This window comes from Mirounga angustirostris, unplaced genomic scaffold (assembly GCF_029215605.1).
Source record: "Mirounga angustirostris isolate CCGP_5_RB_7025 unplaced genomic scaffold, mMirAng1.0.hap1 SCAF_3, whole genome shotgun sequence".
In the NCBI taxonomy this organism is placed as follows: Eukaryota; Metazoa; Chordata; class Mammalia; order Carnivora; family Phocidae; genus Mirounga; species Mirounga angustirostris.
In genome coordinates this window covers 176,079,373-176,100,164 of record NW_026991711.1, presented here as the reverse complement: position 1 = coordinate 176,100,164, position 20,792 = coordinate 176,079,373, and the positions used below count along the sequence as shown (strand labels likewise).

General features: G+C 54.2%; 1 protein-coding gene across 12 annotated transcripts in view; it reads left to right on the top strand.

Moving 5' to 3' along the window:
- Nucleotides 1–4,918, top strand: part of TNS1 (tensin 1) — a 193,800-nt gene extending 188,882 nt beyond the window's left edge. For all 12 annotated transcript variants that reach the window (XM_045868018.3, XM_064587035.1, XM_054506018.2 and 9 more), the window contains one exon: nucleotides 166–4,918. In XM_045868018.3, the coding sequence (XP_045723974.1) occupies nucleotides 166–310 (145 nt within the window). In that variant the 3' untranslated portion in view covers nucleotides 311–4,918. The remainder of the gene's footprint in view (nucleotides 1–165) is intronic.
- The last annotated feature ends 15,874 nt before the right edge of the window (nucleotides 4,919–20,792 follow it).

The following is a 20,792-nucleotide window of genomic DNA, read 5'->3' as shown; positions in this document are numbered from 1 at the left end:
CTCGGGACCCCCCATCCCCATGTGCAGGGAGAGGTGGGAAGACTGGGGAGAGGCTTTGAGCTGAGGATGAGCTTGCTCACATGGGCAGCCCTCCCAGGCCTGGGGTCCCCCCCCCGGCCCCCACCTTCCCCTCACGCCTGGCACCCCTCTCCTGCCCCCCCGCAGGCTCTTCGGATTCGTGGCCCGGAAGCAGGGCAGCACCACGGACAATGCCTGCCACCTCTTCGCTGAGCTTGACCCCAACCAGCCCGCCTCCGCCATTGTCAACTTCGTCTCCAAGGTCATGCTGAGTGCCGGCCAGAAGAGATGAACGCCACCCCTCGCCCGGGGCCAGGGCAGTGGGGGGGATGGGGCAAGTGGGGAGGGGACCCATGAATCCTGACCACCCTTGAATCCAGAAGGAGGACTTTGGGCCAATTTTGGAGAAGGAGAGAAGAAAGTGCAACGTGAGGAGGGGGAAGTGAATTGCAGAGGGGAAGGGGGAAGAGAGAGAGAGAGAGAAAGAAAAAGATGGAGGAGAATAACTTGGATTCCCCTGGGTAGAGGGATACTGTGGAGCCCTGAAAGCCTCCACCGCTCACCAGGTCCACCTAATTCCCCCTTCCCCCCTCCGAGAGGATGGGGCTCCTCAGAGGAGACAGACCAACTCCTTGGGGATCTGTCATTTGGGAGTAAATGGAAAAGCTCTGTCTCCCTAACCCGACTGCTTCGTGAGGAGAAATCAGATTGAGAGAATCCTTTTCTGGCCGCCTCCGGGGTAGATTGGTGAACCAAACACAGCCAGCATGGGACGTCACGTGGCCGAACTTTTGCCTTTGAAAGTATCTGAGACCTGAGGTACCTGAGGTCTCTGGACTCCGCCTCCGCTGTGCAGTCTGTGCGGGTGTATATACGGGGTGCGTAATAGGTCCACACCCCCATCCTCACTGACTTTCCTGTGCCTCTCAGCCAGGTATAACACCTGTCCTTGTCTGTGCCCCGTGTGTTTGCGCACACACATGTGCATCCTGTCCAAAGAAGGCAATAGCAGGGGGTGACAGGGCAGCGGGGGGGGGGGGGGACATAAGCCCTCTTCCCCACGAGTACCCAAGATTCTGGGTCACAGCCTGGGCCCCTGTGCCTGCATTCTAGCGGCCCCGTGCGCTGCCAGCCCTTCTCAAGAAAGACCCCAGTGGGAGGGCGGCTGGCTGCCTGACGGCGGTATCCCCTGTTCTGCCTCAGTCGGGAGGCTGGAGTATTGGTTCCGGGAGGTGCAGACATGCATGCGCATCGTCTTGGGGGAGAGATCCGTCAGGAGGGGCGGCTGTGGAGCTGGCAGGATCGCGGGTGTAGCCTGGGCAGGTGGCTCCCACCAGCTCCGAGCCCTCAGCCCGTTCTTGGGTTTTGTGCCCCAGACCAGCCTTTCCTCACATTTGCTGATCTGTTTGATGCCCTTGCGGCTGTGGGGGATTGAGCCTTCCTGCCCTGCCCCGTCCTTCAGTGTCCCCATGTTGGAGCTTGTCCTGCCGAACCTGCTTTCAAAAGCCCTGCCCAGCAAGCCCCAGGGAAGACACCCGAAGGCCTCGTGCTCCCCTCTGCGGGTGTTTCGGGGTCTGACTTGTACGGGGCTGTCCAGGATATCCTTAGCAGAGCTCTTGTTGCTGCTGCCTGTGCATCCCACATGGCCTACCTACCATGCCAGAGCCTTGCTGTTACCCCTCCTGCCTTGGTTTCCCCGGCAGAGCCAAGCTGCCGTGCAACAGAGGGGCCAAGGCATGCATTTAGGTCAGAGGGCCGAGAATCCATCTGGGCAGTTGGGGAAACCCCCAGACCACCACCCAAGGACTCTAAGCCAGAATGGAAAATTCACCAGGACTCCATTCTTGAGTGGCTTCTTAAGCCCAGGGGGTCCCCTAGAGAGAGGCATTGTACTGATATATAAATATATATAATATATATGTGAGACATACTGACAGAATCTGTAAGCTAATAAAATATAAGAAAAGGTTAAAAAAAAAGAATAGGTAAATTGACAAGAAGTATTTATTGTTTTCCCATATTGCTTTATCGCCTCCCCGGGCATAAACCAGTTCCCATCCCTTTTTTTATGTCTAAGTGAAGTCTGAAACGTAGGGGCCCTTTATCCTTGGAGTGGGCAGTGGGGAGGCAATGTGCCTGCTCCATTCCCATGGCCCCCTTATTTTCTGGTAAGCCTGGGGTTCAGCAGTCAGCTCCCAGAGATGAGGGGGAGCTGCCCCCTCACTATGGACCTGAGCAAGTGTGTGAGCCTGTGGGGGACAAGGGTGTGTGTGGCCGATGTGGGTGATGTGTGTGTCTTTTGCATTTTTTTCTCCTCCAAGAAGCTGTATCTGTGTGGACATTCTGTTTCAGGGAGTTGGAAAGGAGAATGTCTGAAGGTGGGAAGCAGGCCCCCGCTTCCTAAAGGTTGCAACCTTGTACTTGGTGACCGAGGTTCTTCCAAAGTGCTCTTCCTTCTGAGGCGTTCAAGCCAGATACCCAGATATCCCCCCCTATTCCCACCCACCCCAACTCTCTCCCCAGATAGGAGGTATTTCCTGCCCACTTCCTTTGTAAATATCTTAAATCTCCCACTGGACGTGGCCCCAGGGTCTCGCCCCTCCTCGTCTGGATGTCCTCTCCTCACTTGGGGCCAGGCGGAGCGGCAGACCCTTTGGCAGCCAGCCCTGGGCCTTCCACATGCTTTTCCCACCGCCTCCCCCCGCCCCAGCAGCCCCCACCTCCCGGGCATGGCCAGCCTGCCCCACTCGGGCCTGAGCCGAGTGTGACCCAGGGAAGGACCAGGGCATCCTGGGAAGCTGATCAGCTCAATCCTCACTCCCTTGCATCCCTCTGGAAGGAGTGGGTTTCAGAAGAATGCTAGAGAAGGGTACCCCAGTCTCCAAGTGGCCCTACCTTTGGGTCAGACACTGGTTGGGAGGACACTGTGGCCCTCCCATATCTCACAGGTTAGGTCTGTGCACCCCAGCATGCAGACACACACACACACACACACAGCACCGCAGTATATTCTTGCCAAAGATTTCCTTTAAGAGAAAGCACTTTTAATCATTATTGTTATTATTGTGTAAATGTCTAGCCTTTTCTCTCCTCCCTCCTCCTCACCCCTGTTTGCTGTTACTGTTGAATCTGTCTGTCAGCCAGGAGAGTGCTGTCTGGTCTTGCAAACAGGCTGGCAGGGCCAGGGTCCGGGGGAAGTTGGCAAGGAGGAGTGGGAGAGGCAGGGTCAGGTTGCAGAGCGGGGGTGCAGACGTCAGGTGGGCTTACGGCCCCCCGCGTTCCAGCCCGGCGTCTGAGGCCGGCCCCGGGGCCTCCCTGGGGCAGGCCCGCTTGGTGTCTGGAGGGAAGAGGGCAGGGAGATGACATGTGTCTGACTCTGGGAGAGGTCCAGCGAGGTGCAGGTGGCTCCACGCCGGTGGACCAGGAGGAGAGGGCAGAGCATGGGAACAATGGAGAGGTGACCCCAGAGGGGAAAGAGGAAGGAAGGGAGCTGTCTGGTCCACCTCCAGGGGTGCCTGGAATGCCCCTGCCCTGCAGTCTTGGCGTCCTGGCCCCCTCATCTAGCCAGCTATCTGAGGGCCACGTACACTGTGACCGAGGTTCGGGATGGGCCTTTGACCTCCATCTTCATCACAGTCTCTCCCCAGCGGCTCTGAAAACTCATGGAGTCCTTCTCCCTTGGGCTTCGAGGAATCCCTCGGTGTATCAGAGACTGGCAGGATAGGGCCGGTGGGGCCTGGTGGCCATAAGAGGCGGCAACCAGGGGCACAAGTGTGAGCCTTACAAAGGTGCTCTCAGGAGAGGGAGGAAGGGGACGCCAATGCGCCCGGGCCCAGGTCGGGCAGCCTCTTCCCGCCATGCAGGGCATGTGGAGGTGTCTGGAAGCAGAACATCTGTGCTGGACACTTGCCCACCATCCCTGCCTCCCGAGTCTTCCCTCCTTCTTTGAACTTCTCAACTTCAGGCCCTGGGGAGCCCAAGTGGGTCCATACCCTATCCAGGGACTGCCTACATCCCCTACATCTCCCCACGCTCAGGGTCCTTGGAGAGGTTGGGGGCAGAGTCCCAGAGCCATTCCTCACCCAGGCCCAGGCCCCAGGATCCAGAAACCGGAGCTCCTGGCCAGTGTAACACAGGACATAGGTGTGCGTGTGCATGCGAGTACAGGAGTCTGTGTGTGCATATTTTGCTGATCTCTTTAGGAAACGTGGGGTTAGGGCCAAAGATAGTGGGTGGGCAATGGGACGCCCAGTTCGATATCACCCAGCAGTGAAAGGAATCAGGAGGGCCCCCGATGGGAGGAATCGCAGTATTGTCAATGGGGACGACTGGCTCCACTGGGTGGGGCTCTGGCAGATCGGCTCCTTCCTGATTTCTCTGTCCTCGGATGACCAGACTGTTGGAGGACTTTTGTGTATGTCCCACACCTGGGCTCTTCCCGGCAGTGAGGTCTTTGCAGACAGATGTCCCAAGTTTGGTTTCTAATCAGTGTTAAGCAGGTTGAGGCTCTCCCGTGTGTCCATGTTTGGTTTGTGTGTGAGAGTGAGCACATCTGTGTGTGCATGCCGTGTTTCCCCATTTTCTCTCCTCCCTCTGACATGCCATTCAGAACAAATGTAAGAGATTCCTCGCCACCACCTCCCCGGCCCCCTGCAGGAGAGACAGAATAACCCAGCGTCCTCCCCACCCCCTGGCTGTGTATTTATATAGATGGAAATATCCTTTCTATTTTGTATCATCGTGCCTATACTCTCTGCCACCTTGTATAAACCCTGACCTGTGCAGCTTACCTGGATACGAATGTATCGTACCCTCATGCCGGCCCCCTCCTGTACAGCTGCTTTCTCTCCTGGCGCCGCATTGTATGGCTTTATACATGATAAAGTGAAAGAAAAATCTCTGCCTTTCTCTAGCTTTGTTCTTTGGGAAGGGGTCTGCCGAGTCTCCGGTGAGCACAAAGGGGGCGCCCTCCAGGCTCTGGATGTGCGGTGGGCTTGAGGGGTGCCTCTCGCACACAGCTCCCCCATGATTCTCCCAGCGGCTTCCCCGCCGTCCAGGTCTTGGTTCTGATTGCCGTGAGAGTTCCGTCTGGACTCTTAAAGCCAGGAGAGAAACTCAAACTGATTTAAAGGGAGGGGGTAAAGGACTGTGTCGGCCCCCGTGAACAAGAGGTGAGGCCCCGCAGGATCCGGCAGCTCGAACGGTGGAACCGGGAATTGGTCTCCACCCCCTGGTTCCGGGCTGGCTTAATTTTCAGGCAGGCGGTGTCCCTGGGGTGGCACCAGACGCCCCAGCGTTTGGCCACGAGGTGCTCCCGGCTTGCATCCTCCCAGCCCGGCAGCCCCGTAGAGAGCTCTTTTTTCCCGGTATTTTAAGCAAATATTAAATGCTGGGGCAAGTGCTCTTAGGCGCTGATAGGCCCCGCTTGGGTCCTACGAGCAACTCGGAACCAACCCGTCTACGTGAAGCTGGTTCATGAGACGGCCTCTGGAGGTTTCTGGACCACGGAGACAGGCGCTGCATGCCTGCCACGGGCGAGGAATTGTCACGACTAATCTTTCCAACACACCCGGGAGGTAGGTGTCATTACATCGAAGTGACAGAGAAGGAAACCAAGTCTGCGGGAGGTCACCGAGCTTCTAAGGGGCAGAACTGGAGCTTGTCACCACCGGTGACAGCTCGCATCGAGCAACCCTGCTAAGTCCCAGAGACGGTGCGGAGTGCGTATGTGTGTTTTCTCACACACACGCGCCTGGGGACCGTCCTTGTCCTCATCTTACAGGGAAAGAAACGGAGCTTCAGAGATGTCGAGAGATTGCTCAAAATCACAAGACTGGAAATTGGCCGAGCAGGCTGTGAACCCTAAAAGTCCATGCGTCTCTTAGCTCGCACCCCTTCCTTTGCTTAGGGTTTTGTTTACGAGGGAAGGACAGACTCTGATGAGTGAGGGGCAGGCAGGAGCCCCACCTGATGGCATTGGTCAGACAGGGGGGTCCGGGGACTGGGCAGTCTGGCTGGCTTCCCACAGAGGGGACCGGGGCTTCAGGTGTGTGTGTGTAGGGGGTCACCCTCTGATGCCACCCAGCTGTGGGGTGACGTGGCTACCTTGGGCTGGGTCTGGGCCAGCGGAAGAGAGAAACAGATGAGACTGGCAGGCTGGGGCCTGCGGCTGGGCTCATGCGGCCTGGCTTTGAGGGGCCCCAACAGGGAGGCAGGGTGGAGGCCAGCTGCGCTCCCAGTGTGCCCTGAGGAGGAGGAAGGAGTGAGCGGGCTGCAGCCGGAGGGCTCTGGGGTAGGGACGTGAGTTCTCCTGACACCCCTTATTACACGGGAGACTCTCTTCATTTCTGAGGCAAGTGCGGTCCCTGCAGCGTCAGCCCATCCGCATCGCCTGGGAGCTTATCAGAAAGGCAGAGCCTCTGGCCCCACCCCAGACCAGACTCTCAGGAGACCCCCCGGGAGACTCGCACAGGCGCTGAAGTCTGAGCGGCCTGGTGGAGGATCGCCCGGCTGGGTCTCAAACCCGGGGCCTGACATGTGCCGCCTCCGCCCCACCCGAACCATGAGGACCGTGACCGCCCTTGTCTGGGCCTCCGCGGGGCACCAGGGGTCCTAGGCTTCCCCTCGCGGCCGGGCCTGCCGGTGGGATCCCGCGGTCTCTGCGGCTGGGGGGCGCGAGAGCTAGGCGGGGGCGAGGCCTGGCACTGCTGCTCACGCCTCTGGTTGTGGAGGGTGTTTGGGGTGTGGGCCGAGGCCGAAACAGCATCAGGAGGGCAGGAGGGACAGAGGGATGGGGTTGGGGCCAAAGACAAGCTGTCTTTCACTTGGTGTCTCAAACTTGGCTGAAAAGTACTGAAGCCTGGGCGGGTCACACCCTGAGGTTCTGGGTGAATCTAAGGTCCAGGGGGGACGCTGGAACTTTTCATCTCTCTCCTGGGGACTCTATGGACAACTCATGGCCAGAACCACTGTGGAAGACTGTTGTGCACATGGAATCCTCTGTGGCAGGTGTGTGTGCTCACACACAGACGCACACGCCTTGGGGAACAGTCTGGAGGAGGGGCAGGGGAGGAAGAAGTCCCCTCTGGATTGGCTTGGGTGTCCCCATGGCCCCCTTCCCCATGTGCCCCCTCAGAAGCTGAGCCTAGTGTCCCTCCTTCTGCATCTGGGGGGGTCCTAGCTCTGACCCGCCTGAACCAGGGCTCTTTGAGGAAGGAGAAGCTGTCTTTGTTCCCCTGGGGCCATGTGCAGGCCTTCTAGATGTCGGTGGAAGGGTAGGGTCTGGGAAATCCAGCTCCAGCAGCTCTGAAATTTCTCCTCTTGGGCATTAAATTCTGCCTTCCTCTTTTAGAGACCTGGATTTTCCTCATTCACTGGTGAAGATGACTAATGATTAGTCTCAGCAGTTTGTAAGCAAGTCAAATTATGGAAAGGATACAGCTGGTTCTAAACAATGGACGGCAGGTGGAGGATCAAATGCACCTGTGTGCATGCGGGGACAAAAACACACACACACACACGCGCACGCACACACACGCACACACACACGAGACCTAGCCCGTCGGGCTGTACTGTGTCTCCACGGAGGCATGTCCTTTGCTCCCCCTTTGCGGCCGACATCCTGGTGGGGAGACTCAGTCCCAGGGGCGTCAAGCCGGCAATGGGGCAGGGCGGCTCCCACAGCGAGCTGACCCCTGGCTGCGCTCATCAGCAGAGTGGCACAATCAGAGGCGAGGGAGAGCACCCGCCCCCAGAGTTCTGCTGGTCAGGCCCGGGGCCCGGGGCACGGTGGACGCAGGACATGGGCAGGCGGGAGTCGGGGGGCAAGGGCCGGTGGGCTGCAGCACGAGGAGCCTAAGGATTGGGACAGCTCTGCTTGGAGACGCGGAGGCGTGGCGAGGCTGAGATGCTGGCTATGCCGTGTCCTGTGGCCTTCCGTGGACAAGGGAGCCCACACTCTCTGGGCGCCACACCGTCCTCGGCGAGTGCTGCGGGGAGCCCCAAGTGGAGAGGAGCTACTGGAAAGTGTGCTCTGGGACCAGTGAGCCCCTGTCCCTGCAGATGCTGGAGTGAGGACTGCCTCCATCCCGGGTGTGGCTGCAGGCACAGCCTAGGGAAGGCCCCCCTTCCAGCCTGAGCCGGGACCAGAGATGAGCCTCGTCAGCTGTGACCTGCCTTGGGAGCGCTGGCCTCTGACCCAGGCACAGCTGGTTTGGCTCTGGCTTTGCTAGGGCCTCAGGAAAGCTTTGTCCTTCCTGGGCCTTAATTTCCTCATCTGGAAAATGGGAGAACGCTGACCCCAGAGGCGGGGTGTGCAGATGGACCGCAGTGTACTGCACTCTGGGGCCTTAAGGAATATGCACCCCCGTCCTCTTCTTGTGACTCTTGCCTCCTCCCCACCATTTCTCAGGCCTCTGGGGGGACTTGGCAGCAGAACAGACTTGTAGCTGAAAGCCTCCCTAACGATATTGATCTAGCCGGCTCCTGACTCCAGACCACATGCTTGGGGTGGGGGTGGTACAGCCGCCTCTGTGGCTCCAGCTTTTATGGGGTTTAAAGATCATCTCTGGCCTTCGAGACAGGATGTCTAGATTCTGGACCCCTCCTCTCAGCCCCTTCCCGTTCCCTGACTTCCGGGTTGGTCCTGGGAAACCAGGGGGCGCCCATAAGTTCACAGGCTCCTTGCCTCCCCTCAGCCTCCTATCCTGCATGAGCAGGACCCGACCTGGAGCACCACCGCCCCGTCCTCACGGGACTCAGGCTGGTTGGGGACATCAGGAGCAGAGGCTGTGTGGGCCAGGGGTCCTGGAGGAGGGCAGGAGACCACCAGGGAGCGACGGAGAAAACCTCACAGACGTGGTGCTCTAGAGCTGGTGGAGAACTCGGGGCTCCCTGGCGGTAAGTCAATCAGCCGGTGAATTCACCTGAGATGCAGTGAGCACCTACTATGTGCAGGCATTGTAATAGGCACTGAGCGCTACTGGTGTGTTTGTTTCCCTTGCAGCATTCTGGGTCTAAAGACAGCACGGAAGGGAGAGTGGGGAAAACGTAAAGAAGCAGCCCATATGTAATTACGGTATGATAGGTGCCCTGGAGGACAGGCACATCATACAGCAAGAGTTCGTAAATGGATCCCGATGGTCTGGGGAGAGCAGAGAAGGTGTCCCCTAGGAAGTGACTCTTTCCAAATGTTAGAGTCCACAGAGTGAACAGGAGTCGACTGGGTAAAAAGGAGAGAAAAGGTATTTCAGGCAGAGGGAACAGCATGTGCCAAGGTCCAGGGGCAGGAGGGGCATAGCCTGCTTGAACCTCAGGTGCCTCCCCAGGGTGGCGTGTTTTACAGTGTTAATTTCACATTCAATTGCAGGCCAGAGAGAAAAGAGGCTAACGCAGAGGCTGTGGGGTCAGGGTTAAAATGCTGCGTCATTCCTATTAGCTGTATGACCCTGAGCACGTTGTTTGACCTTGCTATGCTTCTGTTTCCACCTCTGGCAATGTGGGATGGTAATGGTGGTCTCTGACTCAAGGGGTTGTTGTAGCAATTGAGAGTCTCTATCTGTACAAACATTTTAGGGCAGCACTTTTAGTAAATGCTTGATAAATGTCAGCTATGTTTATTATCTACTTATTTGATCCCCCCCCCCCAACTAGACAATTAAGTCCTTAAGAGCAAGGACCCAGGTGTGTACCTGAAGCCCCCGCACAGTGTCCGGCATGTGGGAGGCCCTCTATCAATGTTTGTAGAAGGAGTGAGTTAACCGCAAGGTCATTGTCGCCAGAGGGAGCTGGTGGGGGCTGGGGGGAGTCAGGAGGTTGGACTAGAGACGATGGGTGAGTTTGGCAGGCGCCTTTGGTCATGTGAAGGGCTTGGTGTTTGTCGTAAGAGCAGTGGATGTTTTTGAAAAGTCTTAATCAAGGGAGTGGTGGGGACAGATTAGCCTTTGGCAAAAATGCCTGGGCTGTCTGTTTCAACATCTGTTGCAGCCCAGCTATATGTTAGATGATGCGATGTTAGATGTTAGAGGTCATCTCATTTATTTATAAAATGACCCTGGGAAATAGGTAATACAGCTAGGGAAACTAAAGCTTGGAAGATTCAGTAGTTTGCCTGAGATCTCGTAGCTGGAAAGTGCTAGAAAAATAGGACTTCAGATCTCCTAGCTCTGCATCATTTAGGATGTTGACTCAGCTTCTATAGCAGATTCCAAATTACCGAACACTTAAATGTGAGAGGTACCTAGTTGCTTTATCTCTCATGAAAAGTCTCTAGCTCATATCAGAGCTCTACTTATGAAGTTGTTTAGGAACTCAGTTTTGTCGTTCGGCCATCCTCAATATGGGGCCAAAAAGCTTGATCCAGCTCCTGCCATTGCAACTGCATTCCAGTTGGTGGAAAACAGAGAAAGGGGAAGGAAAGATCATGCCCTTCTCTTTAAGGACATGATATACTGCTTACATTTCATACATTGTTTCTGCTCAGATGGCAAGGACCCAAACTATCACATGGCCTCAATTAGCTGCTGGGAGGTATTACTTTTTTATGCTGTGCAGCCAACAGCCCGGCCATACTTCTGGCGACTTATTACTAAAGGAAGAGAGTGGGTATTGGGAGCCACTGTTAGTTTCTGACTCAACTCACGCTCCTGCACCAGTGGGAGGGAGAGCCCCTCTGCGGCTCCTGGGGCAGGAGGTGAGGGCCTGCGCCGTGCCTCCTTCTGGGGCCACACTCAGAGCATGCTCAGTAGGTCTAAGAGATGGAAGAGCTTCAGCACTGACCCAACACAGGGGCGATGGAAGGCCAGTTGAGAAGGACCAGGCCCAGCGACAGTACACTGAGTTGAGAAGCATTGGTTTGAGCAGAAGTTGAAGAGTCTGGAGGTGGACATGTTGAGGGAAGCAGCCGTGGGGCTTCCGGTGGAAATGCTCACGGGGCACTTAGAAGTGAGGGGTCAAGATCCTGGAGGTGGTGACGCCACGTGGCGTAGCTGCACAGCTCAGTGGTCACCCTCTTTCACGGGAAGGACCTGGCCCCCAGGGATGACCCCCAGCAGCCATGTCTGTGCCTTGGGGTATCCTGACCACTTCCTCCCCGTGATACAGCAGGCTGGTCCAGGGGCCAGGATCCGATTCAAGGTGGGGTCTGGGGTGGGTGGGTGGCTGTAGGAATGTCTCATCATTTCCTCCAGAGAGGTGACAGGACACAGGGGAAGGATGGTCCTGTGTCTCAGTATAGAGGACAAGGACCAGTGCAATGGTCCCTATGCTTCAGGTGTGGTCCAGAAACTGCAGAGAGTGGCCTAACCAGGGCCACGCAGCCCAGACAAGGCCTCGGCACCACCTACGGTTCAGGTCCCCGGCCCGCTGAAATTCCTCACTACTTCCGTTGAGAGGGTTGGGTGATGGAGAAAATGAGTTGAATCACAGAAGGATTGTTGTGCATCTGTGGGTGGAGACTCATCCCCATCTAAAGGCATCGCAGAGAGAGGAGGGTTGTGAATGGGACCGGGGCACATGGGGGTGCAGGGAGGAGGTGGAGGAAGAGGGTCTTGTGAAGAAGACTGGAGGTCTCAGAATGGGAGGAAGAGCTCGTGTCTCCGTAGAAAAGGGGAGTTTTGAGGAAGAAATGGGCAATGGACAGACAGTCCAGCTGCCCCCCCTGAGGATCACGTCGAATGAGCCCTGGGAGAAGGTCACTGAAGTGACCATGAGGAGGTCATCCTGGCTTCCTCCTCCGGGGAGAGACAGCAGAGGGTGGGGGCTCGGGGTTGAGGAAGTGGCTTAGCACAGCGTCTGCCTCCAAATGGCTCATGGTATTTCTAGAACTGGCGACTCCGTGAGTGAACAGGAGGTGGAGAGAGACAGCAGGTGTGGACATCCTTTCAAGAACCCAGACTTCTCCCCACCGCGATTCACTTCTCTTCCCGAGCGTTGCTCTCTGCTTTCAGGTGCTCAGCCTGCATTCAGGGTGATTTGTCCTGGAAATCGGAAGCCCCCTGGGGGTGGCCCTGCCGAAGGAGCCGCCTTCTGATACCTCACCTCGATCTTGCTTGCTGTGGTATCGGTATTGGCAGGTGTCAGCTGGGGAGGGAGAAGCCTTCTCTGAATGAAGCTCCTTCAGATCACTAGAACCGCGGGACTCTATCCCAAGTGGGGAGATAAGGGAGGTGAAGATCAGGTGAGAGCCGGACGCCTTTGTGTGGGCCTGGTGTGACATTACAGCCCTCTCCCTGCCCTTCCTTGGCCGGATGTCCTGCTCCCGGGACACTGATAACCCAAGCCCTGGATTGGTGTTGAGGAGGCTGGGTCCTTGCTCCAGGCAGATGCCAGAGGGGGGTGTCTGGGCCCTGCAGGGCCAGCCCAGCGGGGGAGGCCCAGGGAAGACATTCAGCTCAAGGTTCCTCCCTCCCCTCTGCCTTTTTCGCTCTTCCTCGCCTCCCCTACCTCTTCCTAGCTGCTCTTTCCTGCTTCCTTCCCTGGGTCCTGTCCTCTCATATCCCATCTCATTGTTACTTCTCTGTCCCCCAGGCCGCCTCCCTCCCGCCCCCCCCCCCCACCATGGGGTCACCTGTAGACAGGCTGCAGGTCCTGGCTGTGGTCCTTCAGGGTGGGTGGACCAGGGACCTCAGGGAACAAGAGGGGCCTAGGCATGGGGGGTTGTTGAGGGAGGGCTTTGGAAGTCCAAATGGGGCTGCAATTCTGGTATCTGAGCGTTTCTCCTCCTGCCTTAGGGCCGCACCACCTCAGCCAGCTTCCCAGTGCCGTCCCGGGCCTAAGGCTCCCTCCAGTGGCCGACAGGGGGCACAGCGGGCACTCCCGGACAAGGTCTCACGGGGCCCCAGGCTGAGCCAACTTCCAAGGGCCCCAAGAGAGAGACCCATCTACTGAGAGCTGGAAGGGGAGAGTAGCTGGGCACTTCGAGGCAGGCTGTTTATTAAAAGCCCCAGGGAAGTGGCGGGGACAGAGACCTGGAGGCCCCCGTTCCCGTCATCGGTCATCCTTCCTGGCAGACTGGAGCTGGTCCAGAGCCCCTCCATGACCTGCCTGTGGGCAGGGCCAGAGACCCTGCAGGTGGCCAGTGGTAGCAGGAGCCACTGAGGCCCTGACCGAAGGGCGTGGCTCCGTGCAGCGGCGTTGGACTAGCAGCCAAGAGATTTGGGAAGACTGGGGGCTGGCCAAGAGACTTCCCCTCTCAAAACCTCCGTGTCCTCATCTCTAACTGGGGCCTCTGGGCCAGACGATGTGTCTGGGTGCTTCTCGCAGCCCTGCATGACCTGGCCCCATGTTCTGACTCCCTGGGTCCACAAGGCCCGTCTGCCCACCCCTGCAGCCGGCCTATGTTCTCCCCCTCTCGGTGGGGCAGGCGAGTGTCTCTCTGGGCGAGCAATGCAGAGTGGGCTTGCACTTGCCCTTTGGAGCGACTCAACACTGTAGATTCTGTTCTGCTCACCCTGTGCCTCCACCCTCCGTGGGAGCATGTTTCTGCAGGGTCCGGCCCCACAGTGGCTTCCTGTGCCCAGGGCCTGGGGTCTAGGAACCAGGAATGCAAGTGTCTGCTTTCCCTGGACTTGGTCATTTACTTCCCTCCTCTTCAAGGTCGGTGACCCCCGTGAGAGTGAGCGTGAACATCCATGTTTCTCTCGAGGACTCCCAGGCCACCGAGCTCACCGAACTGCCCCAGGTCTTTATGAAAGAAGCCGAATCTGACAAAAAATGAAAATAAATAAGTGAATAGGCCTCTTTTCCCCCCAAAAGGAGTGATGGTGGGCGCCTCTGCAGAGGCAGGACTGAAGACCTCGTACCCCAGCTGAAAAGCAAAGATGAGATGTTTTCATCAGCCTGCTCATGGAACATGGAGGTGGAGCACGTGTTGGGGGAGTCCCTCCAGGCACTCTGCTACTTCCTAGCCCTCGATTCCGGGCCAGTCATTTCACCTCTCTGTGCGTCAGTTTCCTTGTCTGTAACACAGGGCAGTCCTGACAAAGTTATGTAAATATTCATAAGTCCTTTATGCAGGGTGTCTAGCTTGGACTACTGGGAGGGCCGTCACATTTATTGACTGCCTGCGATGTGTGAGGGACACAGGATCTCATTTACCATGAACTCAACAAGGTGGTCATTATTACCCCCATTTCATAGATGAACAAACCAAGGCTCAGAGAAATAACAATTCAATTAAGAGTCCATCTAACGATTCAAACTCGCATCTGTCTTCTTTTTTTTTTTTTTTTTAGATTTTTTATTTATTCATTTGAGACAAAGAGATACAGACAGAGAGAGAGAAAGCATGAGCAGGGAGAGAGGCAGAGGCAGAGGGAGAAGCAGGCTCCTCGCTGAGCCAGGAGCCCGATGTGGGGCTCGATCCCAGGACCCTGGCATCATGACCTGAGCTGAAGGCAGACGCTTAACCATCTGAGCCACCCAGGCGCCCCTCGCATCTGTCTTCTTCCAAAGACTCATCTGGGAAGGTACAGATGGAGTGGAGGCAGGAGCCTGCTGAGGGCGGGCTCCTGAGAAGGCAGAAGTCCTGGTGAGACCAGAGAAGAGCCAGACAGGTGGGAGGGAAGAAGGCAGCCAGGGACAGGCCTTAGGGAGAGGAGGACTTGGGGCTCATGAGATCTGGTGACCGCTCATCACACTGTGCCCTTTGTGAGCAGGACAGCTGGGCTCAGAGAGGGGAAGGGACTTTCCATAGGTCACTTGGCCTCGTGGAGCTTGGCTGGTCCAAAGATTCAGGGATCGAGAGTCCTAGGACGGTCACCAGGAGGCTGAGAAGGCCAGCTGTTGTCTGTGGGATGCTCCTGGGGAGACTCCAGGGCCTGGCCACTGGCAGCACTGGAAAAGGGCCGCAGTGACACGGTGGCCGAGGGTGGTGGTGAGAAGCCTGAGGGTCGACATGAGGCCAGAGCTGGGAGAGCCCCGAGACCGCACTGGAGGGGCCACCTCCCCTGCCTCTGGAGGAGCTGGGAATGCTCTGGGGCTTAATAGGAGAGAACCTCCGGGAATGCAGGGAAGGAAGGAGAGAAAAGCCACAGAGAGGCCGCTCCTGGCCAAAGACATCATGGTTAGAGTCTGAATCTACTGGACATCCAGCTGTGGCCACAAGCCCAGTCACCTGGCCCAGGATCCCCTCCTCCTCTAGAAGAGGCAAGCGGCCATGCTGCCTCATTCCTACCTCCCCCGCACGGGTCCCAGGAAAGGAGTGGCTTTAGGAAAGAAGGCTGTAGAGGCATTGGAGAGGGGATGTCGCCCCCTTGTGGCCGAGCGGCGGTACTACGAAGCCAAGGTTGGATGACCAGAGAGGGAGGGCCCCACGCAGCCAGCCACAGGTCGCTGCAGTTGAAACACTTTTGAGTTCCTCCTGGGCGCCGGGCTCCCTTTGTGAGAGACGTCCCGGAGCCGGGTGCGTGCGAGACGCTGGCGGCTTTCAGGCTTCATTGCCGGGAGCCGTTTTCTCGGGAGGATCTTCGGGGCTCTAAGGGTCCCAGGCACCTTACCATAGCAGCCTTGGGAAGGCGTATACTGAGCTCTCCGCATGAGCCGGGCCCTGTGCGGGGCTCTGAGGACCCAGAGATGGACAGGACGTGGACCAGGCCCTCCACCATCCATGCGGGACCCAGGCGAGAGGCCAGCGGACCATCACGCAGCCATCTCCGGGATGGAGGGACAGCGCATTAGGGGCATAGCCACTTCTCCTGCGGAGGGGTTTCTGTAGTACCCTGGCCTGTCTCCTCACCCCTCTCCGGTCGGGGAGTTTGGGAGGAGAAATGGAGCTCATTCTACTTCTCTCTGCCCCCTCAGAACCAGCATGCTCCAGGACGTTTGCATTCCAGTCTCCTCTGCCACGAGGCGGGGGGCCTGTCCTGCGCAGGGGCCTTGGGGTTGTCCCGAGCCGCTCATCTCTGTATGGGAGGCTCTCGCTTTGAGTGTCGTAGGAGCAAGTATGGGGCCCCTGCTCTAACGTTCTCCCATCAGCTGTACAAGTAACATTAAAAAAAAAAAGATTTTATTTATTTATTTGACGGAGAGAGGCACAGCGAGAGAGGGAACCCAAGCAGGGGGAGTGGGAGAGGGAGAAGCAGGCTTCCCGCCGAGCAGGGAGCCTGATGTGGGGCTCGATCCCAGGACCCTGGGATCATGACCTGAGGCGAAGGCAGACGCTTAACCGGCTGAGCCACCCAGGCGTCCCTATCAGTAACATTTTCATCTTCATCTTCCCCACTTTGGGTCAGTCAGTCGTTTCTGAATTCAGGTGTGGAAAGAGGATGTTTATTGCTTCTCCAAATCCCTAGAGCAGTGGTTCCCCACCAGGGGGGTTTTGCCTGCCCAGGTGATATTTGTCACAACGGAGGGTGGAATCCTCCTGGTATCTAGTGGGTAGAGGCCAGGGACGCTAAAAAAAAAAAAAAGTCCTAAAATACTCAAGACAGACCCTCAGAACACAAATCATTCAACCCAAATGTCAGCAGTGCGGGAGTTGATAAACCTGGACCTAAAGAATAGGGTGTTAGGAGAAATTACAGGACAGGTGCCCAATTCAGCCTTGTGGGGAGAGGTTGTGTGAAGTGGGAGTTCAAAGAAGGCTCCTGGAAGGAGGTAATATCTGACTTGGGTTTGGAATATAAGTTGGCGTTTTCCATGCAGACGAGGTGTGTCAAAATCAGACATGTGGAAGAATATCTGGGCAACGGGAACAGAGTGTGCGAATACATGAGGCAGAGAGGCCGTGGTACATATGTACCGGGCATGAGCACATGGTGCATGACGGGCTGCACGGAAACGGGAAGATTAGGCTGCGGAGGTGGGTCAGGCCGAGCATGGAAGGCCTTGCACACCTTGCTATGGAGTATGTTTTTATAAAGTATAAAAAAGCCACAAAATGCATTCACAAAAGTGTACAAAACACAAATGTATATGAATGTAGAGCTCAATTAATTACCAATCATATGTTGGTGTTTCCACCTTTGGCTACTGTAAGTAAAGCTCTATAAGCATTTTTGTACTTGTCTCTTGGGGTTCATTCTTTTGTTTTTAGAAATTATTTTTAAAATTTAAATTCAGTCAATTAACATATAATGTATTATTGGTTTCAGAGGTAGAGATCAGTGATTCATCAGTCTTATATAACACCCAGTGCTCATTACATCACGTGCCCTTCTTAATGTCCACCCCCCATTTCCCCATCCCCCAACCCCCCTCCCCTCCATAACCCTTGGTTTGTTTCCTATAGCTAAGAGTCTCTTATGTTTTGTCTCCCTCTCTGATTTCATCTTGTTTTCTTTTTCCCTTTCTTCCCCTACGATCCTGTTTTATTTCTTAAATTCCCCATATGAGTGAAATCATATGGTATTTGTCTTTCTTTGATTGACTTATTTCGCTTAGCATAAAACCCTCTAGTTCTATCCACGTCGTTGCAAATGGCAAGATTTCATTTTTTGATGGCTGTGTAATATTCCATTGTAGACAGATACCACATCTTCTTTATCCATTCATCTATTAATGGACATCTGGGCTTTTCCCATAGTTTGGCTATTGTGGACATTGCTCTTATAAACACTGGGGTGCATGTGCCCCTTCGGATCCCTACATTTGTATCTTTGGAGCAAATATCTTGGGGTTCATTCTTATGCATCTCTTTTTGGGCATAAACCTAGTATTAGAATGGCAGGGTCATGGGGTATGCATATGTTCAACTTCAGTGGATATCATCAAATAATTTTCCGAAGTTCTCGTAAGAATCTACCCTCCTACAATAGTGCCAGAGACTTGCCATTGCTCTCCATCCTCACCAACAGTTCCTATGGACACCTTCTTGACAGTTAGCTCTCCTGAAATGTGTGTAATGGCAGGAAATTGTGTTTTTTTAAAATAAGGTTTATTAATATATAATTTGTATATAACAAACTTTACCATTGTAGGTCTACAGATCTATGAATTTTCATTAACCTATACATTTTTGTAATAAAAATACATAGTATTTTCAGCACCACCCCACCACCCTCCAAAGGTCCCTCTTCCTCTTTACTGTCAATCCCTTCTGTTACCCCAGTACCTGGCAAGTACGGATCTATTTTCTGTCTTTATAGTTTTGCCTCTTCCAGAATGCTATGTAAATGGAATCTTAAAGTAAGTGGCCTTTTGAGTTTGGCTACTTTCACTTAGCAATATGTTTTTGAGATTCATCCAGCTTATTGCCTGGATGAACAGATGGGTAATTTCAAAAGTGAGGTAGAAACTGTAGGAAAAAATAAAATAGAAAGGCTCAAAATAGAAGACGCAGTAGCAGAAATGAAGAAAGCTTTTGATGGGCTCGCTCTCTTTCTTTCTGTAGCACCATATTCAGCATGAATGGTTGGCTAATACGGGGAGTAACACGAATGAGGAAGGATGTGATCGGTTCCTTGGTTGTGTGTGTCTCGGGGGAGTAACACGAATGAGGAAGGATGTGATCGGTTCCTTGGTTGTGTGTATCTCGGGGGAGTAACACGAATGAGGAAGGATGTGATCGGTTCCTTGGTTGTGTGTGTCTCGGGGGAGTAACACGCATGAGGAAGGATGTGATCGGTTCCTTGGTTGTGTGTGTCTCGGGGGAGTAACACGAATGAGGAAGGATGTGATCGGTTCCTTGGTTGTGTGTGTCTCGGGGGAGTAACACGAATGAGGAAGGATGTGGTCGGTTCCTTGGTTGTGTGTGTCTCTTAGAACACAGTTTCCTATTGTCTGGGTTCAAAGCAACTTCTGGTTCACATGGAAGGCGCGGCCTCCCAGGGTTGTCAGGGCCCGGCTTACACAGTCGTAGACACGTCGTGCTCGCCTTGTACTCACTTTGAATCCTGCTGAATTCCAGCGCAGAGCGCAGTCACTGGATTCTGGGCTCACTGGGTGTTGCCAAAGGCTGTGTGTGTCTGGGTAGCAAAGACTAGTGGACAAGCTTTTTGCTGCATCTTTTCTGCTCATGGGCATTCTCTATAGGCCCATTGGACTTGACTTACAAAACAAGAGTTCAAAGGCAAACCCATCAAGAATCCATGACCTTGATAGCAGAACGTGACAAGGAGCCTGGGGCCCTGCCCAACGGCAGGGTTCACACACCCTCGAAGCTGACCCGGGAGCCCCACCCCACTCTTCCTTATCCCAGGCCCATTATCCAGATGGAACTTCACGTTTCTGATGCCCTTCAACAGATGAATGGATAAAGAAGATGTGGTCCATATATACAATGGAATATCACTCAGCCATCAGAAAGGATGAATACCCACCATTTGCATCGACATGGTGGAACTGGAGGGGATTATGCTAAGTGAAGTAAGTCAAGCAGAGAAAGTCAATTATCATATGGTTTCACTCATATGTGGAACATAAGGAATAGCATGCGGGACCATAGGGGAAGGGAGGGAAATCTGAAGGGGGAGAAATCAGAGAGGGACACAAACCATGAGAGACTATGGACCCTGGGAAACAAACTGAGGGTTTCAGAGGGGAGGGGAGTGGGGGGACGGGGTAACAGGGTGATGGGTATTGAGGAGGGCACATGATGTGATGAGCACTGGGTGTTATATGCAACTAATGAATCATGAACACCACATCAAAAACTAATGATGTACCATACAGCGGCTAACTGAACATAATAAAATAAATAAAGTTTGTGGTTCCCTCTTCCGTAATATGTTCCTGTTTCTTGATGATTGTTTCAGAGATTATCCAGTCATTTTCCGAAAGGCTACACGGACAGCTAACTTATATAATCCCCTCCCTTTGCCTTCCACTTCTTACCAATATCATTACCTGTAGTCCCTCTTTTGTCTATTTTGGAACTTTCTAGAAGATGCGTCTTTATTTTCTTGTTATATAAGTTATAAAAATGTATCTTGATTCCCTCATTTTGTAAGTTGAGGATATTTGGGTCCATTTCCTTCACCAATTTTTCCCCTTTCACATTTATTTTTTTTCATGTGTGCTTTCACTGACTATATTTGTTGGGGTAACACTAGATGCTGAGACAAGTATGTCTCGAACACAGTGGAAGTTTACTTACGGCTCCCAGAGAAGCACTGGGGGGTGACTAGGTTGGCAGTTCATTCGTTGGTTTAGGCTGATGGAAGCTTTATGAATTCAACGATGAATCACGGGGGTTTCCATGGTAATAATCTGCTCCTCAGCCAGCAGGAAAGAATAACGAGCATGGATTAGAGGAGGCGGGCAATGTCTCTGGGCCAGGTACACATCACGTCACTCACACCCCATTGGCTGCAACTCAGACCCACGGACACATTTTATTGCAGGGGAGATGTATTCGGTTTAGCTTCCCAGAAAGAAGAGGAAAACAAAACAGTTAATTTTGGTTAATAACTAGCAGTCTTTGTTCCTTGCATATCACCACGTTTGTAGTCTTTCTGTTCTCTTCAGTGATTTCTTCATCGGCTGATTCTTATTTATTTATTTAATTAAAAAAATTTTAATTTAATTTTATTTACATTCAATTAATTAACATATAGTGTATTATTAGTTTCAGAGATAGAGTTCAGTGATTCATCAGTTGTATATAACACCCAGTGCTCATCACATCACGTGCCCTCCTTAATGCCCATCACCCAGTTACCCCATCCCCCCACCCCATGTCCCCTCCTGTAACCCTGTTTGTTTCCTTCGAGAGTCTCTCATGGTTTGTCTCCCTCTCTGATTTTGTCTTGTTTTCTTTTTCCTTTCCTTCCTCTATGCTCCTGTTTTGTTTCTTAAATTCCACATATGAGTGAGATCATATGATAATTGTCTTTCTC